At 33.8% G+C, this 21,028-nt stretch overlaps 1 protein-coding gene across 3 annotated transcripts in view; it reads right to left on the reverse strand.

Moving 5' to 3' along the window:
• CNTN1 (contactin 1) overlaps positions 1–21,028 on the reverse strand; it is a 178,347-nt gene that overhangs the window by 52,392 nt on the left and 104,927 nt on the right. For all 3 annotated transcript variants that reach the window (XM_063309421.1, XM_063309419.1, XM_063309420.1), the window contains exons 5-14: positions 17,927–18,053; positions 15,125–15,303; positions 12,617–12,712; positions 10,680–10,886; positions 9,795–9,891; positions 8,876–9,057; positions 6,847–6,971; positions 5,864–5,981; positions 2,451–2,601; positions 1,319–1,446 (exon numbers count right to left, since the gene is read on the reverse strand). In XM_063309421.1, coding sequence (XP_063165491.1) covers positions 1,319–1,446; positions 2,451–2,601; positions 5,864–5,981; positions 6,847–6,971; positions 8,876–9,057; positions 9,795–9,891; positions 10,680–10,886; positions 12,617–12,712; positions 15,125–15,303; positions 17,927–18,053 — 1,410 coding nt within the window. The remainder of the gene's footprint in view (positions 1–1,318; positions 1,447–2,450; positions 2,602–5,863; positions 5,982–6,846; positions 6,972–8,875; positions 9,058–9,794; positions 9,892–10,679; positions 10,887–12,616; positions 12,713–15,124; positions 15,304–17,926; positions 18,054–21,028) is intronic.

A 21,028-nucleotide genomic window follows, 5' to 3' on the forward strand; every position in this document is an offset into this window, starting at 1 on the left:
ACACAACCTGTAACCTGTCAAAAATTATTCATAAGAGAGCTGTTTCAGGGCCCAGCAAAATAATGTATCCTATTTCTGTCCTACTAATGAGAAGATGATCCAGGGGTGGGGTAACATGTGAATTTACCATGCCACCACCAATCTCTTGGCAGGAATTGAGTTAGAGTAAAGTCCCAGATCAGAGATGAGACTAGAATCAGCACATACAAGCAGGAGATATTTAAAATTTTGCTCCAGGCTACTTCATTTTAGAAATTCCATCTTCATGGAACTTTAATGAAGTGTGGAAGACAGTCTGCATTTGTGCCAACTGGAGTAAAATTTCTGCAAAAAAAAATGTAGGGTAGATGGTTCAAATCCTCCCCAAACCAAACCTGGTGGTCTAAATTCATATTAGCACCATGTAAATTTACTGCAGGGTACATAAGAAAAGAACAGGTCAAGTATCTGTGATGTAATTAATATAACATGAAAGTTCAGAATTAAATGCATTTATCTATAAATAAAATAGTCCAAGTATTTTGTTTATAGTATTTATCTATAAATAAAACATTCGACTACTGTAGCTACTTTCTTATAACAGTACATGAGATTCCAGTCTTAGTAATATAAAGTATGTGCACAAAATATTTCCTGTTCCTCAATAATAAAGTAACTTGTATGAAATACTCTAACATATTATGGTATATGAATAGTAGTATTATAAACAGTGACTTGTTATGTGATTTGGTGCCTATGACTTCAACCTAATCATGTTTAAAATTATGTGAATCAGATCTAGCTTAAAGTTATCTTATAAAATACTGCTGTATAAAGCTATATGTTGTCTTACTTTGAGGAAATAATGATGTCAATGCTATTTGACTAGTGAAGATTGTACTTCAATACAAAACATTTTATTGTGTTTTTAACATTAAATATCCTTCCTCTCTTATATATACAAAGAAATATGTATATACTTGATTTAAGTTTTAATCTATGAGTAACCATGCATCTAATGAAGCAGTCTATAGATCAAGAAAGCTTATGCTATAATAAATGTGCCAGTTGTCACAAGACTCTTTGTTTCAGAATGCTCTAGATTAATACAGCCACTCTTCTGTAGAGAATAAGCTCAGTGACTCACAAAAAGTCAATAAACAGAATCAGAAACAAGATATAAGAAATATATATTATTTTGTTACATATAATGACTGAATTAACAGATTTAATAGATTTATAAAACTGACCCAGATTTATTTAGAAAATTGAAAAGGATTTCAACACATGTAATCTGATGTCCACTCTACACTTAAGTTTGAGAATGTAGAGAAATTACCTGTGACTATAAGAGCAGAAGAACTGTTAGCTTTTCCTTTGTTGTTTTCCACAAAACAGGTATAATTGCCTGCATCTGCTGCTGTAACATTAATAATTTCCAGGCTCCCATCATACCATATATGTATCCTATTGAAAAAGAAACTATTAAGAAACTTGAGAATCAACAATAGAATAATGAGAAAATGTGGACATAAATGGAGGTATGGAATTGTACATCTCAAAATTTTCTTCCCTCTAGCTGCCAGTTACATGTATTCTCTTTGTACCTACAATAATCAGTGCCATTTTGTTCACCTTGTGCTGCATAACTCCAAAAAAGAGGGAGAGTTACCGAATTGCCCAGGCAGAACAAATGTGCTCTATTATCTAATATTACCCTGCAGTACAATGGGAGGTAAAAAGATGGGAGTAGCATCTTTTTATCTAGGCAGTCAGATGAGTTTTTATATTCCAGTTTACTGCTGGAAAAAGAAGCATTTCCATCTTGCTTAGGCTGAGCTTATGCTGAGCTACTATCACTGGAAGAAAGAAAAACACTCTCTAGGAAGCAGATAAGACCAGTAGGATAAAGGAGGATTTACTTTTATTTAATCCCAATATATAGATGGACAGAGAGAGAGAGAGTTGCAGCTGCTTTAAAGGTTGCATTACCCATACTGAGTAGACTTCCTTAAAGCAGTTGTACATTTTTTTAGGTTCATTCAAAAACAACCACGCTCTTGAATGACAAGCAGATAGTGTTGGGTTCATTTTCACCAGGAAGAACAGTGCTGTGGCCTCATCCCAACACTTTGCCTGTCTTTGCACAATGAGCAAAGTTCAGATGAATAAGCCAGCTATGCGGATGGAACTGCAGAATTTGAAGAGAGGAAAAAAAAAAGGAGTACAAGCATGACCCCACTATCTTTAGTTTAACAGTGTTTCTTCATACAACTAAACCATGATGAAGGCCAATACGACCAACTAGCTTAAACATTTATTCTGTTGTATTACTGAAATTTCCCATTTCTCTGGCACACCTATATTCAGGCCAAACTATGCAGCAAAACAGGGTTTTCTTAATGGTTAGTGAGCTTTGTTTGAAATAATGTTTTGTAAGTCATGTAGTTGTGCTCAGTAATAATACTAACCTGGTTGAATTTCTAAGAATTTCTGTCCCTCTACTCCAGGTAATTTTTGGCTTAGGAGCTGCTCTAGGCTTGCACTCAATTATAGCTTGCCCTCGTTTAGCAGCCAAAACCTCTTTTTTCATTGGGTAGAATTCAAAGGTTGGAGCTAAAACTGTGAAGAAAAACATAAACATTATTAGACATGTATACATCAGAATACAATGCTACCAGTACAATCCTGTATCTGCTGAAATAAATCTTCCTGACCATTCTGTATAGCAGACAATTATACTGAAAGCCTAGAGAAGATATGCAGAATGAAAAGACTCAGACTCAGCCATAATGTTGAGTCTGTGAGACGTTACGGTTGCATGTAGCAAAAATAGAGAAAGAGTTATGTAAATGAATGATTTCATGCAGTACCTCTATTTGAGAAATCATGTTTAACCAGCTTCCAGTGGGGACATGGCAGACTGAACAGCTGTTCCCGCAGGATCAGCAGGCAGAGCTGACAATGTGGCAGTTTTTTCAGGTTCAGACAGGTTTTCCTGAAGCCCAGGAGTGTTTTCCAGAAAAAGGAAAACACCAGGAATCACCCCATCTGCCCTCCAAATGGCTGCTTGTAGCCAGAAGATCACAAATAGCGTTTCATGTTCGACTGGTAAGAACTTAGCTGGGAGGCGGGAACGTCACCATTTTCCAAGCCACACTTTAGCCATAAAGGGACAGTAAGAATGGCCACCCCATTTCTAAATCACCCAATTTATATATTTTTTTAAGTACGCCTACCCTAAGAGAGGCTTTCTACAGCAAAGAGAAGCTGGTTCTCTTGGTGCTTATCGTTATTTTGGGGATTACTTTTTAAAAATTCTTTCTAAGTTTTGGACTTTGGTTTCGCTCTAAATATTAAGGAGGATTGAGAGTAAGTAATTTTCTCCTTGTCATTATTTTTGTACTAAATTTGATGATACTGGTATTTCCCTATACGTTGAATTGGCTGATTTGAACCTTTAGCTTTCTGTTTCTACTTTCCCTGGGGAACTGTCTGCATATTTCACTTTCACTTGTATAAACACATTCCAGAACTCTTCCATATCTTCAACTTTCGCTAGTTAAGCTCCTAGGGGGTACCATAATCTACTGCATGAGACATGGAGGATTTTCAGAGATCCAGAGATTTTCTGACTTCCACCAAGATTTTAAAGAGATTCTTTCTGACTCCTACCAAGTTTTTATGCAAGAAATTCAGGACATTGTGAAAAATTTGAGGTCTAAAATGTGTCATCTGGTTGGGGATGTTGTGGATGGAACTGAGGAATTTAACAGTGGTATAAATATTTTTTCTAACAGTGGGTTTTCTGTTGAAATGCTGGATGAAGATCAGATAGTTGAGTTAGAGAAATTTAAGGGGGAGAGCAAGTTGCAAGCTACAAGTGAAATTGATCTTCTGATGGAACACCATGAAAAAGAAGGGGTTATTATGTATGGGAGGTCTCCTGAAGAGAAGTCGGAGTTTTTGAGGGCGGCAGTTTGGCTGTTCGATTTTTTAAGAAAAAAGCTCTGTGCACATTGTGGGGATATCTAAATCCTCTGGTTTATTTTGAAGTAGGATAAGGATTAAAGAATATTTATCTGGATTGTTTTTAGGGTTTGGCTGATTTCATTTATCTTTAACGATTTGGATTAAGATTATTAAGGTATAATTAAAAAAAAGTCTATTTGGATGGTTTTAGGTTTAATATGATTAAGATTTAAAAAAAATTTGTATTATCAAGTATAATGGCAGACAATTTATATGTTTTTTAGTTTGATTTTTATTATTGTAGACAGAATTGTATAGAATAGTAGTAGGAAGGAAATAATTAAATAAATGTTATCTTTGGGGGGAAAGTTGTTTAGGAGGTTTATATTTATTATTTATTTATTTGTTTTTCAAATTTTAATTTTTTTTCTTTTTTTCTTTTAATATAAGGGGAGGCAGTAAGTGTATTTAGTTATTTTTACAATATGCCAATGGAATGATTTATAGAAATAATGTGATTTTGATTTATTATAGAGTAAGGGATTGATTATGGAAATTTTTGTATATCCTTGCTGTTAAAAGTCAGAAGTCACCTCTTTCTGTAACTTTGAAAAATTTTCTCTCATGTTTTCACACTTTTATAGTTTTTTTCTTTGTAGTTTTTTGTTTTTCTGTAGCTTTTATCTTTGCTTGAAAGTTAATACAATTCTTATTAAAAAAAGAGAGAAATCATGTTTAACCAAGTCTAGACAGTAAGAAATAAAGAAATAGAATGTCTTTGTTCTACATACTGAAGGATTCAAAAGAAACAAAAGAAGATAAAAGTTTAGTATAGCAGACTAAAATTAACATCAGCACTTAAAATACTATTGGTAGAATTAACTTTTTCATCCTTACTGTAACTCACCAGAACCGAAAGAGATGAAAAATTCTCTCTCTCTCTCCTCACTTGGTTAGTTTATCAATACATGCCTACTACATTTTCTACGTAAGTTCCATTCTAATCCTTCAAATATTTCCAAAGAACCTTACACAAATTAGACAACACAATCAAAATTTAAAATACTATAGATTAATTCAAATTATGCAAATGGCCTTCCCCTGTACAATAAGCTTTTACTATACTTTCTTCCACATTCTACAAACTCCTAAGTGTATAACAGAGTTCTTCAGATCAAACATGGAGTTTGTATAAGAGTAATAAGGAATCAATTCCTTTTCAGTGGAACAATCCCACAGCATAAAATCCAATAAATTATCACACATTTATATCTAAATGTAAAGCTCCCCATGGGGGGTGGGAAATCATTCCATTGACACAATGCATATCAGTTTCGATTAAAAGTTAAAAATAAACAACGAAGAAAAAGATATACTGTAGTAGTAAAATTTGGGTTAGTGGACAAAATAGAACATCTACAGTCCTCTCAATAAACTCTCCAGACTAAGAACCAAAGGAATGTATCAAATAAATTGTCAGTGTGAGGATAGTTACATTGAACAAACTGGCTGTTCTGTAGGACACAGAATTAAAGGTGCAAAAGGAACAGTACTTTGTCTGGAACCAACAGGTATGATCAAATGAACTTCCATGGGAAAAGTATTCACAAGTGAAGCATTGCACTCATCTGTAATGACCACTGTGACTTTAGATAATAAGGATACAATGAATAATTGTAGTTTAAAACATTCAGATCCTCCTAAACATATTTAAGCAGGCTATTCTTAAGGCAACAATATTTACACATACCAAAATTTAAAGTACTGTAAAACTCAAAACTAGCAGTTAGAACTGAACACAGATATTATCAGATGATGGGTGCTACTGATGAAACTTAACAGGAATAACTAACTATTGCTTTTTCTACCTAAAATATTTTAAAATAATATAGAATAATATGCTTTTACTTACCAATAACTTTTAATTCAGCATTTGAATAAATCATTCCATGTATATTTTCTGCTACACATTGATACATTCCTGTATCTTCAAGCTTCAGGCTAGAAAATCTCAATTCTCCTTTCCAATACTGTGTGTGAAACACATAGAAAAATACATAATAATGTATTTCAAAAATGATGATTGCATAGCATGCTGTTTGAGAATAAGGTACTTTATTTTGCAACACATTTCTTCCTCTCCCTACTCACTACCCCACCTTGATTTTTTTAAGCAAACTTAAAATAATTTCTTTACTATAGCTTCATTTGGATAACAGCTTTAATAACACAGCAGTCATTTTGTACCATATTTTTCTTACTTGTTTTTCAAATTCTGAGAATTAAGGGACAATCCAATGTCTACTTAAGAATTCTTTCTTGGCCAAAATTTTGGGTACATTAATAGACTGCAATTTCCCTTCTATTTCTTCACATAATTTACCATCAGAGCGAGTGCAGTAGCCCAATCAAGATGGAGGAATTTTGCATATGGAAAGAAAGTCTTATTCCCTCCCTTCCCAATCATATAATTTACAAAATGAGGTTATAGTTTTCTAAACAAAATCATGATATGCTTATGTTTTAAATTATTTTTTAAGCTTCTGCCTGGGATAAATGGAATTGGGAAAAACAAGCAAAATGTACTGTGGTTTCCATCTTAACAACTATGTACTAAAATGTAAATAAAAATTGTTGCGGTTTGGCCACAGAAAGCTATAATAAAGGGTTTACAAACTCTTATATCATAACCTTTTTGCAGAAAAAATAAGATGGTTTCAAGAATAAAGAAAATACAAATACATATGTTTCTAAAACAACATTTATGCTGCAAAACTTGATTTTTGGAAATGTATTTCACTTTGGGATTATTTAACAAAGAACTGTCTCAACCTATTCATACTTTTTAACCATTAAAAACAGTATTTATGTGACTCAGAAATAAATTAAGCCTACCGGTAATCCATTTTTCAGCCATCGGATTGTTGGAAGAGGCTTGCCTGCAGCTATACATGGCCAATGGAATTCACTGCCAATATCTCTCTCTGTATCATTAATATGTTCCACCCATTCTGGATATGCTGAAAGACAAGGGAAACAGATTTTTTTTTGTATTGTATGCAGGCTTAAACCAGTTTTTTCTAGCCCTGATAGCCAGCTTAATTCCTACTTATTATATAAGCTCTAATTAATAAATAACCCCACATCAAAAACCAATGTTCCCAGCGTTTTGCTGTGACTATGACAATAGTTCATTTAAAAGCAAATGCTTCTTATGTTTTTCCCTTGAAGCACATCAAAGAATGAATAGAGAGTATGTGAGTTTAAGTCTTGTTGATGCTCATTCACACAGTAGTAATTATAATTTCCCATTTTGAACCAGGTCTGGTGACTGTATGTTAATAAATAGGATCTAATGACATGCTTAATGACATGTCCTTCCTTCCTTCCATTTCTATACCACCAGATCTGCCAAGGACCCCAGGCAATTAACAAATGAAAATTAAAATACTCATAATACAAATACACTTAAAACACCCACAGTAAATAAACTAATTAAAATAATGAAATTTAAACATAGTTCCATAATGGACAGAATGTTAACAATCAGTCCAGCAAGAACCATAGGTATAGAAATAACAATGGTGGCAAAAAGTAATCATCAATGCTTTCTGGAAGAGTTCACCTTTGGCATATCCTAGAAAGACCTTAAAGAAGCTAATCCTAGATTTAATGGAGGCTATTCCATAAAATTGGAATCATAACAAAGAAGCAGTGCCTTCTAGTTTGTCCTTCACATCATGAAACTGGGCAACAACTAATAGCCTTGTCCAGAACAACAATATATGTTGATTCAAGTAGGAGAAGAAAGTCCTGCAAGGATCTAGGTGCCATTATCTTCCAAGCAGATTCTATTATTTATTTATTTTTCTTTATTTTCTATCCCACCTTTATTATTTTTATAAATAACTAAAGGCAGCGAACTTACCTAATACTCCTTCCTCCTCCTATTTTTCCCACAACAGCAACCCTGAGGGGTATTATACTGACATAAAGAATGTTTTCTTTCTATGTTAAGGAAAGGTCAGTTACTTCTGAATCTAGTAAACTAATGAAAATATAACTATTATGTTCCAGCACAGCCAATATCTAATTAAGATTTGATAGCATAGCAACAGTTAGTATCACGCTGGTTAACATACACATATCTTTTTAAGCCAGAATCTATAGAACTTTTTATCCCAACTGGGCATACTTGATGAATTAGATTTTTGTGAACGCTGTCTCAAGCCGACATAACCTCAGTTTCTACATTACAGTAGATATACTGTAATATGCTGATTGGTACATAATGCTTTGATTTTCTCTTCTTTGTATTTCATACTGCATTTTTTTATCCGCAGTATTTAAAAAAATGCATTAATATTCTACAGTAAAGTATATTAAGCATTTTAAGGCACTACATTTTGGGAGAAAATATGTTTCAAAATGTATATATTTATATAGAGTTAATTTAGATTTTTTTTAAAATTGAAGATTAATATAGAAATAGGATGAAATAGTTTTTAATAAATGAATATACAAGAAACAGAAAAGGAATTTGACAGTGACAGAATAAAGAAAGGACTAGAATTAAATCCCTAAGTTCTATACTAAAATAAAGAATTCATTTTCTATTTTCTTTTAGCTGCTTGCCATTAGAGATAAATTCAAATTAATGCTTAAGTCACATGCTACTTGATTAAAAAATGGGATAATATGTTGGCTGGTTTAGTCTATTGCTCATCCTATCTTCAGTTCTGTTAACTGACCTGTGTGTGGTTCTGAATTGTGCCAAATAGGATTCAAGATATAATCACAATACAAAATGTTGCATTAACTTACAAAATGTTGAAAAATCAATCCTTTAAAATGATATGGGATGCCATATGTATAAACTTATTTTTCGCTATAACGATGAAATGTATGAAAAAATTCTGCCTACCTTGAACATATACTTTTGCTGAATGTTTATCTTTTCCTCTGTAATTTTCAGCTTCACATTCATATATCCCTTCATCTTCAAACTGAATATTGAAGATCTTTAGGACTGCACCAGACATGCTTATATCTGCACTGCTTGGCATTGGTTCAAGATATTTACTCCATCTAATCTCAGGAACAGGGCTTAGAGAAAATAGGACATTTCTTAATATGGCTTTGATTAGCTGTTGGATCTTACATTTATTAAATCACTTTAGCTTTTACATTCCTCTTCGTGTTTCACAATTGCAAGAGAAAATTTCTTAAACTGAAATTTCAATTAACTGTTGTTTCACTGCCCACTGAAATGACCCTGCCCCTCCTCTGATTCCTTCACCTAAAACAGAATGATCAAATTCTGCATCACCTCTACATCTAGTAGCAATAAGATATTAAATCAAAAGTTCCTTTTGTCATATAAACAGATTGTAAAAAGTTGTTTTGGTGATATCCTTCCACATAATGAGAATCTGGATCAAAGAATAAGTTGAATTCACAATAACTAGGAAGTTCTGTATCTGTGCCTGCATGTGTTATGGGGAAAGGGAAAGAAGTACCATAGGACAATCTAGATATGTCAAATCCTGGCCCAGAGAATGTTTGGCTAGTTTCACTAAACACAATTTCATTGTCACCCATGCTTTTTTGTAGCCTGTAATATTTACCCATGTCACATTGGAGGCCATATGTATAAAGGAGAGGCATGTTAAGTTTATGTATAAAGTTGACTTGAGTGCAGAGAATGAGTGATAGGAGAGCACAGAGACTTCTTCAAAAGTTGTGTTTTGGGATTACTTCTGATAGCAAAATAAAGCTACCCATCCCTGGCCAAAAATGGACCACATTTGCCCACATGTATAACTAAATTGAAGCATACGTACTTCCCAAGCGCAAAGCATTCTAGAGTCACATTTTGTCCTAAAAGTGCGTATGTATCTTTGAACTTCACTCTGATATCTGGCACATAGCCTTTTGATCCTAATAGGAAGAAACAATAAAATAAGTAAATAGTTTGCTACAAAATGGATATTTAGCCCATATATCAACTGAGAGGATTATCTCCTTAAAAGAAATAACAACTTGGAGATGGGGGGAGGAGACAAGGCATTTCTAAAATGAGACAGTTGTAGGAAGCAGGAAGAAAGGATCATGCATTCTTATTCTAGTATCAGTTAAAAATGAATTTAGCTTGTTATAAAATATCACTACCAGACCTGGGCCACAAAAATCTGGACAACACTGTAGGCTAAGAGATACAGAAATTCTAACTGCATTTTTGCTGCCAGATCTGATGGCCTTGTATAAGTTCACATAATGTGCAAATTGAAACATTTAGCCAGAGCAGAATGTGAAAATCTTGAAAATAGTCCAAATCCCAGTATTTCATTTAATACCTACTTATCTATTTCTTACCAGTTAACCAAAAAAGTCTTGAGAAAGTTAACTACTATATTGCTTTCTGTACTCCTATCTTTCACATGTCAAAAATGTAAAACACACCCATATTTGATTTTCCAAACATGAAAAAAGCAATCTGTTTTGTATCCTTTCACACAGTTCTATATTTATACTCTATAGGGTATATATCATACCTTTCTGAACCACACATTACTCAGCCTAGCAAATAAGTCTTAAATTTGAAGACAGGCCACAGCCAAACTTGGCTCCTTAATTGTTACACAACTGTTTGTTCACACACACACAGAGAGTATTGGATAACAAAAACAAAACAGTTGAAGTCATAAAGTATTTGGATAAATACTTACGATCTGCTTGAGGAATAAGTGGAATGTAACTGCTGAATACACTCTTAGTAATTGAATTGCTGGTCACACAGCATGAGTAGTTGCCTTTATCAGTAGGTTCAACTTTGGCAATGTAAAGGTTGCCATTTGTTTGCGACACATACCGTCGTTTATCCAAAGTAATGAATTCTGGAAAGTCATTCAGAAACCAGCGATAACTTAGATCATCTGGAGGTAGAAAAATGTAATTAAAATTAGTAATAGAGATGAAGCTATTGTTTAAAGGATAAGTGGTAACACTTAGCTGATCTTGTTCACTCTTGGAAGCTAAGGGACTTAAGCACTGGTTAGTGCTTGGATCAGAGATCACCAGTGAATATCAGTACTCTTGACTATATTGGGAGTTAGACAAAGATACCAAAGAAGGAACGGACAAACCACCTTGGTGATATTGCAAGGAAATTAGGTGGACATAGTTATGAAAGTACCAGATGGCAGGTGCAACTTGAGGAGACTTTACTTTTTATAAATGTTAGAAGATATAGTACACCTGGCAAAACCATACAAAACAAACCATGGGGATAGGTAAATTTCAGAAGGCTATTGCTTATGTGCCTTTTCCAATTTCTCTTCTCACTGTTAAACAGTTTATTGAAGAAGTGGGTGGGACTAACATTTGTAAACAAACAAACAAAAAAACAATTTAACCTTCTAGCAACTGTCTGCCAGAGAACTAGCTTAGATTGTTTTCACACATTTGATTTCAGTTCTGCATGCAATTAAGATGGGCTTAGAATTCTTAGTTAACTGAACCATGTATATCAAAAGATAAATTCTAACTCTGATTACTGTATTATTTACTGTAATAATTCAGTAAAACATAAATGCTTAACGTAGGAAAAGCCTTCAAAAGTGAAAAGTTATCTTTCCTGCTATAGTACATAGCATTTATCATGATGTAAAAGAGTAAACCTTTCAACACTGATCTTGATTTGTCTTTAGTAAGTGTCAGAATATATATAGCAGGTAGTTTTCAAACATTAATCTTTTAAGGAAGGGCCAGAGCTATCTTGTCTCATATTGCTTCTAATAAGCTATAGTAGAAATAATAAGTTTGCTGTGAAGGTTAAAGCAAAATTAAGATTTGCCTCAACGTTTTGAATTGGTGGACTTGAATTTTTGGCAGGAAATTGGTTCCACTGATTGTTTCTTTTAGCAGAGCAGCTATACAATATTAGAAAGCAAGTTAAGGAGACAATATTTAGATCTCATATGTATGCTAGAGGCTAAAAATTCAATCAAAGAGAATATCTGTAGCTCAGGATTGAACTGTGGAGTCCTTGCAGCTCTCTGAGCTTGGTTGTTTGCTTGCAGATGCTTCATTGCCCAACTATGTAACATCATCAGTGCTAGAAGGAACTGGGGTTTGCTCCCCGTTTATATACTGTAGCTTGCCCTGACCGCGTTGTTGGGGGTGTTGTTCTCTCCTTGGTAGTTCCTTGATTAGGCTTTGTTTACTGCTTGCTTGTTTGTCTAAGTTGGTAGTTCCTTAATTAGAGTATTGTTTACTGCTTGATTGTTCATCTAGTGTTAATATTGGTTCTAATCTTTGCTTGGCAACTTTAAGATGTGTGGACTGGGGAATTCTGGGTGTTGAAGTTGTCAAGTTGGAAAAACACTGATATATAACCTATACTACACATACTATAGGCTTTAAGCTAGGGAATAGTACAGAATACATTAAATTTATGCCTGAAAAAAACTGATTTCCATTTGTAACATCTATATAATTTAAAGGAAAGCCACCACTCTTTAAGGAATTTTATTTTAAAATGTCAGGCAGGAACAATTCCTTTCTTCTAAGGATCATGGGGCTTAGGTAACTTAGTCACAGTCAAAATTAATACTGTTCTAATTGTATTAATTTCAATTGCACTGAAATTAATAAATTTAATTACCTGGATAATGAGGTGGAGGATCACAGAGAAGAACAGCACCTACACCTTCTCGTACTTTTACTGCCTGTCTTTCTTCAGGTGGAAAAGGATATAAATCTATGCAAAATAATATGCATGTTATATAGTCATTTCTAATACAAGGCTCAAACAGTACAAATAAAAAAGCATACTATATTAAATAGAAATGCATTCTATTCCAAAAATTGTATTATATTTGAATAATAGCCAAATCAAATACAAGAAGTAGGGTTCTAGTTATTCATTTTTAAAATTTCTTTTACTGTGGTAAACGACATTTTGAGAGGCCTCGTTTACACCAAATCTACATAGGAGGAGAAGCAATTAAAGCCTCTTTGTCCCTTTTTAGATACTAAGAAGAATGTCTCTCACATTAGCTATTATCCAATTTATCTTATTCCCATAACAAAAAGTAACCTATTTATTGTCTCCCAATGTGTCCTAACAGAAGTTGATGCCATTATATTCTAAGGAGTATTTGTGACCTCATTTTTTATTTCTTGAGGTCAAGTTGGAGAGTGCTTGCTAATAATGGAAACATAAGCATTCCACAAACATAAAGATTACTGTCTCAATAATATATAGAGCTGTAAAAACATTCTAGGTATATATTTAGGGAATTGTTTTATAGGGATCAGCACTTATATTACTGAGTAGATGAACAGCCAATTTCAAGGTACAATATTGGAACATGAATAAAACTGCAAGGCTGGCAAATTCAGTAACCTAGTATTGATTTGTGTATGGGCTGGAAAACAAAGCATCTACAACATTAGAAATTCATTATAATCTTAAATTCAAGATTCACTAAAAGGTGGGCAAGAAATGAAATTAAGATTAAGATGAATTTAAGATTCCAGAAGAACTTTATTGGCTGACCTGGAAAGGAAGAGCTCACAAAGGCACAGAAATTAAAGGATGGCTCAAGATGGTCTGTGAGATTATACTAAACACCAAACTATTTTAACATACTGTATGTCCATCAATTATTTCATATTTTATTCTATTTAGCCCCACGGCTAGATTTTAAAATTTGATAAGGTATAGTTTAGAAGCTAAGCAAGTTGTGTTTGCTTAATACTTAGATGGGAGACTACCAGGGCTACAACCTAAAGGAGCCCATTATATTCCTGCAGCTTCCAAGCTAAGGTAGTCCCTCAGCTTCTCTATGGCTCTCAAATCTGCTCCCTTGCTAAGCTCAATTCATTTGAAACCATCCAGAATAAGTTTATAAGAGCCATATTGATGGCACCAAAAAGTATCAAAAATGCCATCTTACGGGTAGAAATAGGTATACTGTAGTTTCACTGGATGCCAGAGCATGGTTCCTTCTTCTTACCTTCTGGATAAAGTTAATTATGTTGCCTATAGGTTTAGCCCCATTAATATTTAGAGATCATTTTAAGTCATCTTGGCTAAAAAAAAGCCTTAAGACAAAATTAAATTGTTGAGCTTCTCTATGGAAAGTCTGTGCTCATTAGGATTTGATAATTCTAGAACCGCCCTGAAACAATGAATCTGGGATATAGATCTCCAAACCAATTTCAGTAAGGTGCTACAGTCCAATATCTGTCATTTTCTTCCAGAAGGGTTTGTTCCAGCTTCTTATCTAGCATCTATCACCATTTTGAAATTTCGTAAAGCTTTCACTTTAGGCAGGCTGGGCACACTGTCCTCAGCAGTCCTTTTTGGATGTTTTAAGGGTACTCCTATGCACCTTCAACTATGTCCATGTGGTGATGGCTCAGTAGAAACCCTAAGCCATATGTCATTATATTGTTCCCTACATAAGGATTCTAGATCCTTATATATCCATTATTGAAGAAATTTCCAGGCAGGGAGAGTAACTTCTGTCTAATGTTACTTCTTTCAGACATGGACCCAAAAATATCCTCCCAGGTTGCCCAGTTTTGTGCTACCACCGGCACAATACACTGCACCTTCACTTCTTAACATAGTATTTTATTTCAACTCATTTTAGTATTTTCATTCTTAATTAATTTTGGATTGTAGTATATTAATGGCTTTTGTTTATATATATATATGTGTATGTGTGTGTGTGTGTGCGCATATGTGCATATGTATTATAAGATTGTTGCTATTGTATAGTCTTATTGTGTCTGGCCTTAGGGCTGTAATAAACATGATGATGATAACATTTATTCTTATTATATGTAATAATAAATAATAGACCAGCACTGATAAAATTTATTATATGTAAGCAGACAGGTTTACCTAGAAAATATAATAGAAGTCCCCAAATATCTAGAAGAAAATGAAATCCATCAATATTCACTTGAATTTCTCACTCTAATCACAGTAAATATAAAAAACGTTAGTGATTATGTTGGGAGAAGGTGTCTCTTTCCTAACTGCTCAGGTCAGCATGGATCTTGGACAGTATGTCAAACTAAACCAAGTCAGTAACACACCAACCCACTGGAAACCATTTTAAAGTGTTCATGCATTAAATAAGTAAAGACTGCTTACATCCGAAGTTTAAAGTTGCTTCCCGGCTCCTTATAGTTCCATGTATATTGTATGCTATGCAGACATATGTTCCTTCATCCCTTGACTTCTCAGGATTATTGATTTCCAGGTTACCTCCTACCATACTGTAGTGTTCTTTTGTCAGCTTAATATCAACATCCCAGTTGTTACGTTGCCACCTATTCAAAGGGAAATATATATTTCTTAAAAATGTTAAAACCTTCTTTCAGCACTTCAGTTCTCCTAATACACATTGCCTCCAAAAACATGGTATCTTATCCCCACAGAATGAGGTTATTGCAATAAGAGTACCTGTCTCATTGAGTGGTACAAAGCTTCAATCTAGAAGTTCAGTTTGAATTTGACTGACCTTCTAAATCAGACTGAATTGAATGCACATTTGATAATTTGGAAGGTCTTCTGTGCATGCAGGAAAAACTTTTTCCCCTGAATCAAACTGGATTTCCAAATGAACCTAATGTTATTAGTTGAAGCATCAAACTGATTTTCCATATTGAATGAGATATCTGAACTGAATTGAGCTGAATTGACAATACTGATAAGATCTTATTACATACCATTACTTCCTAGGTGTTAATAACAGATTTCCCAAAATATATTGCCATTATGCTAATCTCAGAATGACAGTAATACCTAAATAATATGGTTATAGAACAGAAAAAAATAATTATTTGAATGTTTCTCACAGATATGAACTGGGATTTATAATATGTTGAGCCTGAGGGAGGCTAGAGACATCCATTTTATTATTTTCTATAAGTTATAGACAATTTATGTAATCATACAGCAGTCTTAGTTAGCTTATACTGAGTTAAAATAAACAGTCATATAACAGGCTTGATCCTACTGAAACTGAATTAAGATTGAAGTTTCTTAGATATTTGCCACCAGGGGGAGCATCTAATCTTCCTCATATATAATCTCCTCCATATAACAGGTAAGTATAATATGGATTCAATTTTTAGAATGCTCTGTGAACACTAAAAAATAAAAGTTTTCCCCTCAAATTAATTTATAGTATTATAAGATGCAAATAACACATTATAGAATACAGATAATAGCAGAGTACAGTGGTATTTACACAACAGAAATTAGTAATTGTTAACACTATGACGACTTAAGTAAGTTAAACCTTTAAAGATGAGGAAAAATGTTATATCAATGTTAAATATAATTTCTAAAATGTTAATGAACATAAGCTTGCTTGACTTGTATAATTAAAGCTAAGTATGACATTAATAAACAGCTCAAATATAATAATTCAAAAATAATTCAAAATTTATTGAATTATTTTGCAATATGAAAAAGGATCTTTGAGCTTAATACTTAATACTAAGGTCTCCACTATATTGTTATTTATAAATGTTAAAAAAGAGAAAAATAAGTTGTACCAGGTTTGGGTATACATTGTGCTGAGAGAGGAGAATGTAGAGGGGATGCTGAGTACAGCCCTGCTCATCTCTTACCATTCGCTTGCCATTCATTTCTATGGTGCTCTTTTACTTGCTAAATATAATATGCAGATAATCCTTGCTTAATGGCAGTAATTGGGACCAGAATTTCCATTGCTAAGCAATGCAGTCATAAAGCGTGATGTCATGTGACCATGCTGTTTAGCAACGGCAGTTACGGCAGTCCCCAGTTACCATTGCTAAGTGAGGACTGCGCAGGTCATTAAGCAAGGATCTCACATGATCGTGACTTCCAACTTCCTGCCAGCTTTCCCATTGACTTTGCTTGTGGGAAGCTGGCAGGTTGCAAATTGTGATCACGTGACTGCGTAGGCACTGTGACAGCTGGAACTTTGAGAACCAGTTGTAACTACCACTCATTCAGCGCCACCACAAGTTCAAATGGTTGTTGAATGAGTGGTCATTAAACAAGGACCACCTGTAATAAATATAATGCTAGTAGATTGGTGAATGTCCACCTGTCATAGTCTGCTCAATATAGTCCTAGTCAAATATAATGCTTTACTGCATTTTAATCAACAAAGTTGTTATTTATTTCTTGGAAGAATATATGTTCTCATTTAATTTTTATAGCCATCTAGCATTAAAGATAAAATGATAATAAATACAAAGCAATATAGGCTTGGTAAAGCTATTTGCTCTCTCTTTCATTTTACTATCTACAACTTTAATCCCATCTGACACCAAATTACATGCATTTTTGTATATATTTTTCCTAATACTGTATTTTTTTCCCCCCAACTCTTTCCTTGGGTTGTACAGTAGTGGAAGGAAATTTTTCCACAACATAGGTTAGTACATACATTGTTCTAATATACATTTTGTGCAAATATTTAATGTTGTTTACATTTCTTTTGAAAAACATGCTGCAAATTCAGAGAAATGAAGATTTTGGTGTATTTGGTTTACCCACAGGTTTAGAATTTGCGAATTTGGTAAATAATTTGCACTGTAATATTTTTTTCTCCTTATTTTTGTACACGATTCTGCATAGGAATTTATTGAAAAATATTAAATAAATAATAAAACGGAGTCCTGGCTCAATATTTAAGCATATTTTAAACTTTTAGATAGTGCTGTACTACTCAGGAAGCACTGATATATAGGTGGCTGTAAATTCAAAGGTTCTCACAAAGTAATAAAACTTTACAGATAAATCACTAACCTCTGTGCAGTTGCTACTAAAATGACTTTCCAAATTTGCTAGGGTTTTCTACCACGGTTGCATTTTCAGACCAAATCTCGGGTCTAAACTGCACTATTTTAATTAGTATAATTAGTATAACATTAAGAAAGCAACCCAAATTACTTGTAAGTAGGTGTAGGGATTCCTCTGGCTCTGCAGTTCATTGACACTTTTGCATCTGGAGACTCTTCTGGGTATACCGTGTCAATGGGCTGCTCTTCAAAAATTGGACCATAACCTTTCAGTTCATCTGCAAACAGATGGCAAGGTAATTGAGTAAAGTCACCCAATTAGTACATACAGAATGTAGAAAGTTTAAATTCTTTTAGTGAATCAACACATGGAACACAGGCACAACCACAGGCTATAGCTTCCAATTCACGATTGTATCGTGCCAGCAAAGTGCCCATTAGAAAATACTGTGAAGTACTTTCAGTTCTTTTTAAGCCAATTAGCTTTCCATTGACATGGTCAACCATCCTGCCAACTATAGCTAAAGCTTATGGAGACATTGGTGAGTTGTGCATATTTATGAAAGGAATATAGAGGGGCAGTTGAAACCTCCTGTATTATCCATATAGCTGCCCTAATGTCCACTGCTGGGGTCATGTGACAGAACTGAAGCTGATAGGTCAATTTCATTAGCAGTGTGCTTAGTCTTCATACTCTGCATCTGATTTTTCTTCTGCCCTGCTTTCAAGGACAGCAGAATGTTCTTTAACTAATGCATGAACCTGTTTTCAAAAGTGCTCAGTTCTAGATGCAGGGAATAAAAAAACAAAATAAAGCAAAGCAAAAAATATATATGTAAACTTACTCAATTCTACAAAATCATAGCTCGAAACTGGGAAGAATGTCTAGATTTTTTAAAAATTGAAATAATACATAAAAGAGAAGGCAAATCTATACACTTTGATTTTGCTCAGCTTTCCATTTTCCAACCTTGGTTTTGTAACCAATTTTCTTGAGTGTAATGATATCCATAGCACCTATTGCTATATGCCATATTCTGAATAAGTATCCTTCTGAAGGCCTTAAACTCTTTCAAAACAAGTCCCAAAGGACACGTAAGTAGCCACAGACAATTCATTAATAGCTTTCCATATTAAAAAGGCACCTATTGAAAGCACTTATTTTCATGCTCTTTTCCATTTCACGCAATGTCTACAGTCCAAATGAAAGCTCAATCAATATTTTTATAGCAGACTATGAATATGCAAAGGATGCTGTAAAAATAACATTACTTTTCCCTTGGCCACCCTCTTCATTACAAAGGTGTTGACAGGATCTGGGGGGACAATGCAGATACTGTCTTAGCTTGTGGTGGCCTCAGCTCCATTAGTATATAATACTATAAGAGCAGTATCAAGGAAACCATCAGTTAACTCTAGCATTCCTCCTTTATGCAACTACTACAAGCTCTACAATATTTTTGGTTTGAAATGGGGGATGATTTTACTTTTAAAGTAGCATTGACTAAGATGGAGATTTTTTTTAAAAAAAGTCCTTACGCTTGTAAACATTTCACAATTGCTGGTATCATGTATAACAGTGTTCTTCAAACTTGGCAATTTTAAAATGTGTGGACTTCAACTCCCAGAATTCCCCAGCCAGCATGGGAGTCCAAACATCTGAAAGTTGCCAAGTTTGAAAAACACTTATGTATAGCAACCAAAAACTGAAGGTAGTAAGTAAATCACTTGCAGCAGTGAAGAAACAAGTGTGTATAACTCAGGTACTACTATTTTATTTGGCTTTACCTAGGGCATATGACTGCATTACCTTTTGGATTATCTCGTCTCTAAATATGGGACCAGGAAGACAATAAAATAAATGTAATCTTTATTAAAAGTGATTAAATCTTTCTTTTCTTGTAATCCCCTGTTAAATGATATTCTTTAACACAACTATATAATATTTAGCATTTAACCAAAAATACTGGAAAAATATTTTTAAGTCTCTGAAGATTCTGAAAAGTAATTAGCACAGCCTATGACTACACGTTATATTTTATTTGACCTTTCTTCCTGATAGTATGGAAAATAATTTCACTCTGGAGAGAGACACCAGAGTCTCAACCATCTAAATAATTTGCATCTGAATTATTTTATCAGCCAACAAATTAGTATACGCATGTATCTAATTTAGTTCTGAAAATCAATTATATCCACAAATAAAACATCTTCAAGGAAATAATGAACTGTGCATCTATGACTGTTGAAATCTTCTTTGTTAATGAAAGAAAAAACGTAACAGTCAACCCATAAATTGCACATTATGTGGTTTGCAACCTTTGTTTTTATAAATGTTAATATAGTAGACAGTAAGATGGCTTCAAAACTTCTGATCTCAGTTGAGATCATTGCACATAAATTGTAATGATTAAACTGTTTCCCAATCACATTAGATGAAATCTCCCTAGCATTCTGTAAATTAAAAGAAAAATGGCATCCATTAACAGCAATAGAGATTGTTTTTCTTTATTTCCAGTTTAGAAGAGGTTCAAAACTTAGGTTGCTGGATGGGAAAAATTTAATAAAAGTTCTGACTCCTGGGTGTCTTGTACATCAAGCAAACCAATAAAATGAAGAACACCTGTATGATATATAATTTAATTTTTAAAACATTTGTAAGAGATTTGTCTTGTGCAGGACACATTCTTTATTACAGTATCACTCTCTGCAAGTGGTAGATTCAGGTCTGAACCTTTAAAACCTTTCCTGTTACAAAATGAAAGTAAAGTCTTCTACATTCTAAGAAAGATGTATGCATGAAACAATATGTTCGAAGTTGGCCAGACTGGTTTGGTAAGAATTCTGAGATTTACATCCCAGCATCTAGAGCAGTGTTTCTCAACCTCAGCAACTTTAAGTTGAAGTTGGACTTAAGCTGGACTTAAGTTTAAGTTGGACTTCAACTTTAACTCCCCCGTTGGGGGAGATGGGCGGTGACAGAAATTTGAAATATAAATAAATAAATAAACTTCCACTATTCCCCAGCCAGCATGGGAGTTGAAGTCTACCCAACTTAAAGTTTCTGAGGTTGAGCAACATTGATCTAAAATGTGGAAAGTTAGGGAAGGTTGTTTTAAACCATGATAAAAGCTGGGAGAGCATTATATTTACTCTAAAACAGTGCTTATTACAAATGATTTTTATAAAATGATGGTACCTAATCTAAAGCTTTCAATGCTGAATTTGCTGTTTGTTTCTTCACTGAAGATTT

Source organism: Candoia aspera, chromosome 7 (assembly GCF_035149785.1).
Source record: "Candoia aspera isolate rCanAsp1 chromosome 7, rCanAsp1.hap2, whole genome shotgun sequence".
In the NCBI taxonomy this organism is placed as follows: domain Eukaryota; kingdom Metazoa; phylum Chordata; class Lepidosauria; order Squamata; family Boidae; genus Candoia; species Candoia aspera.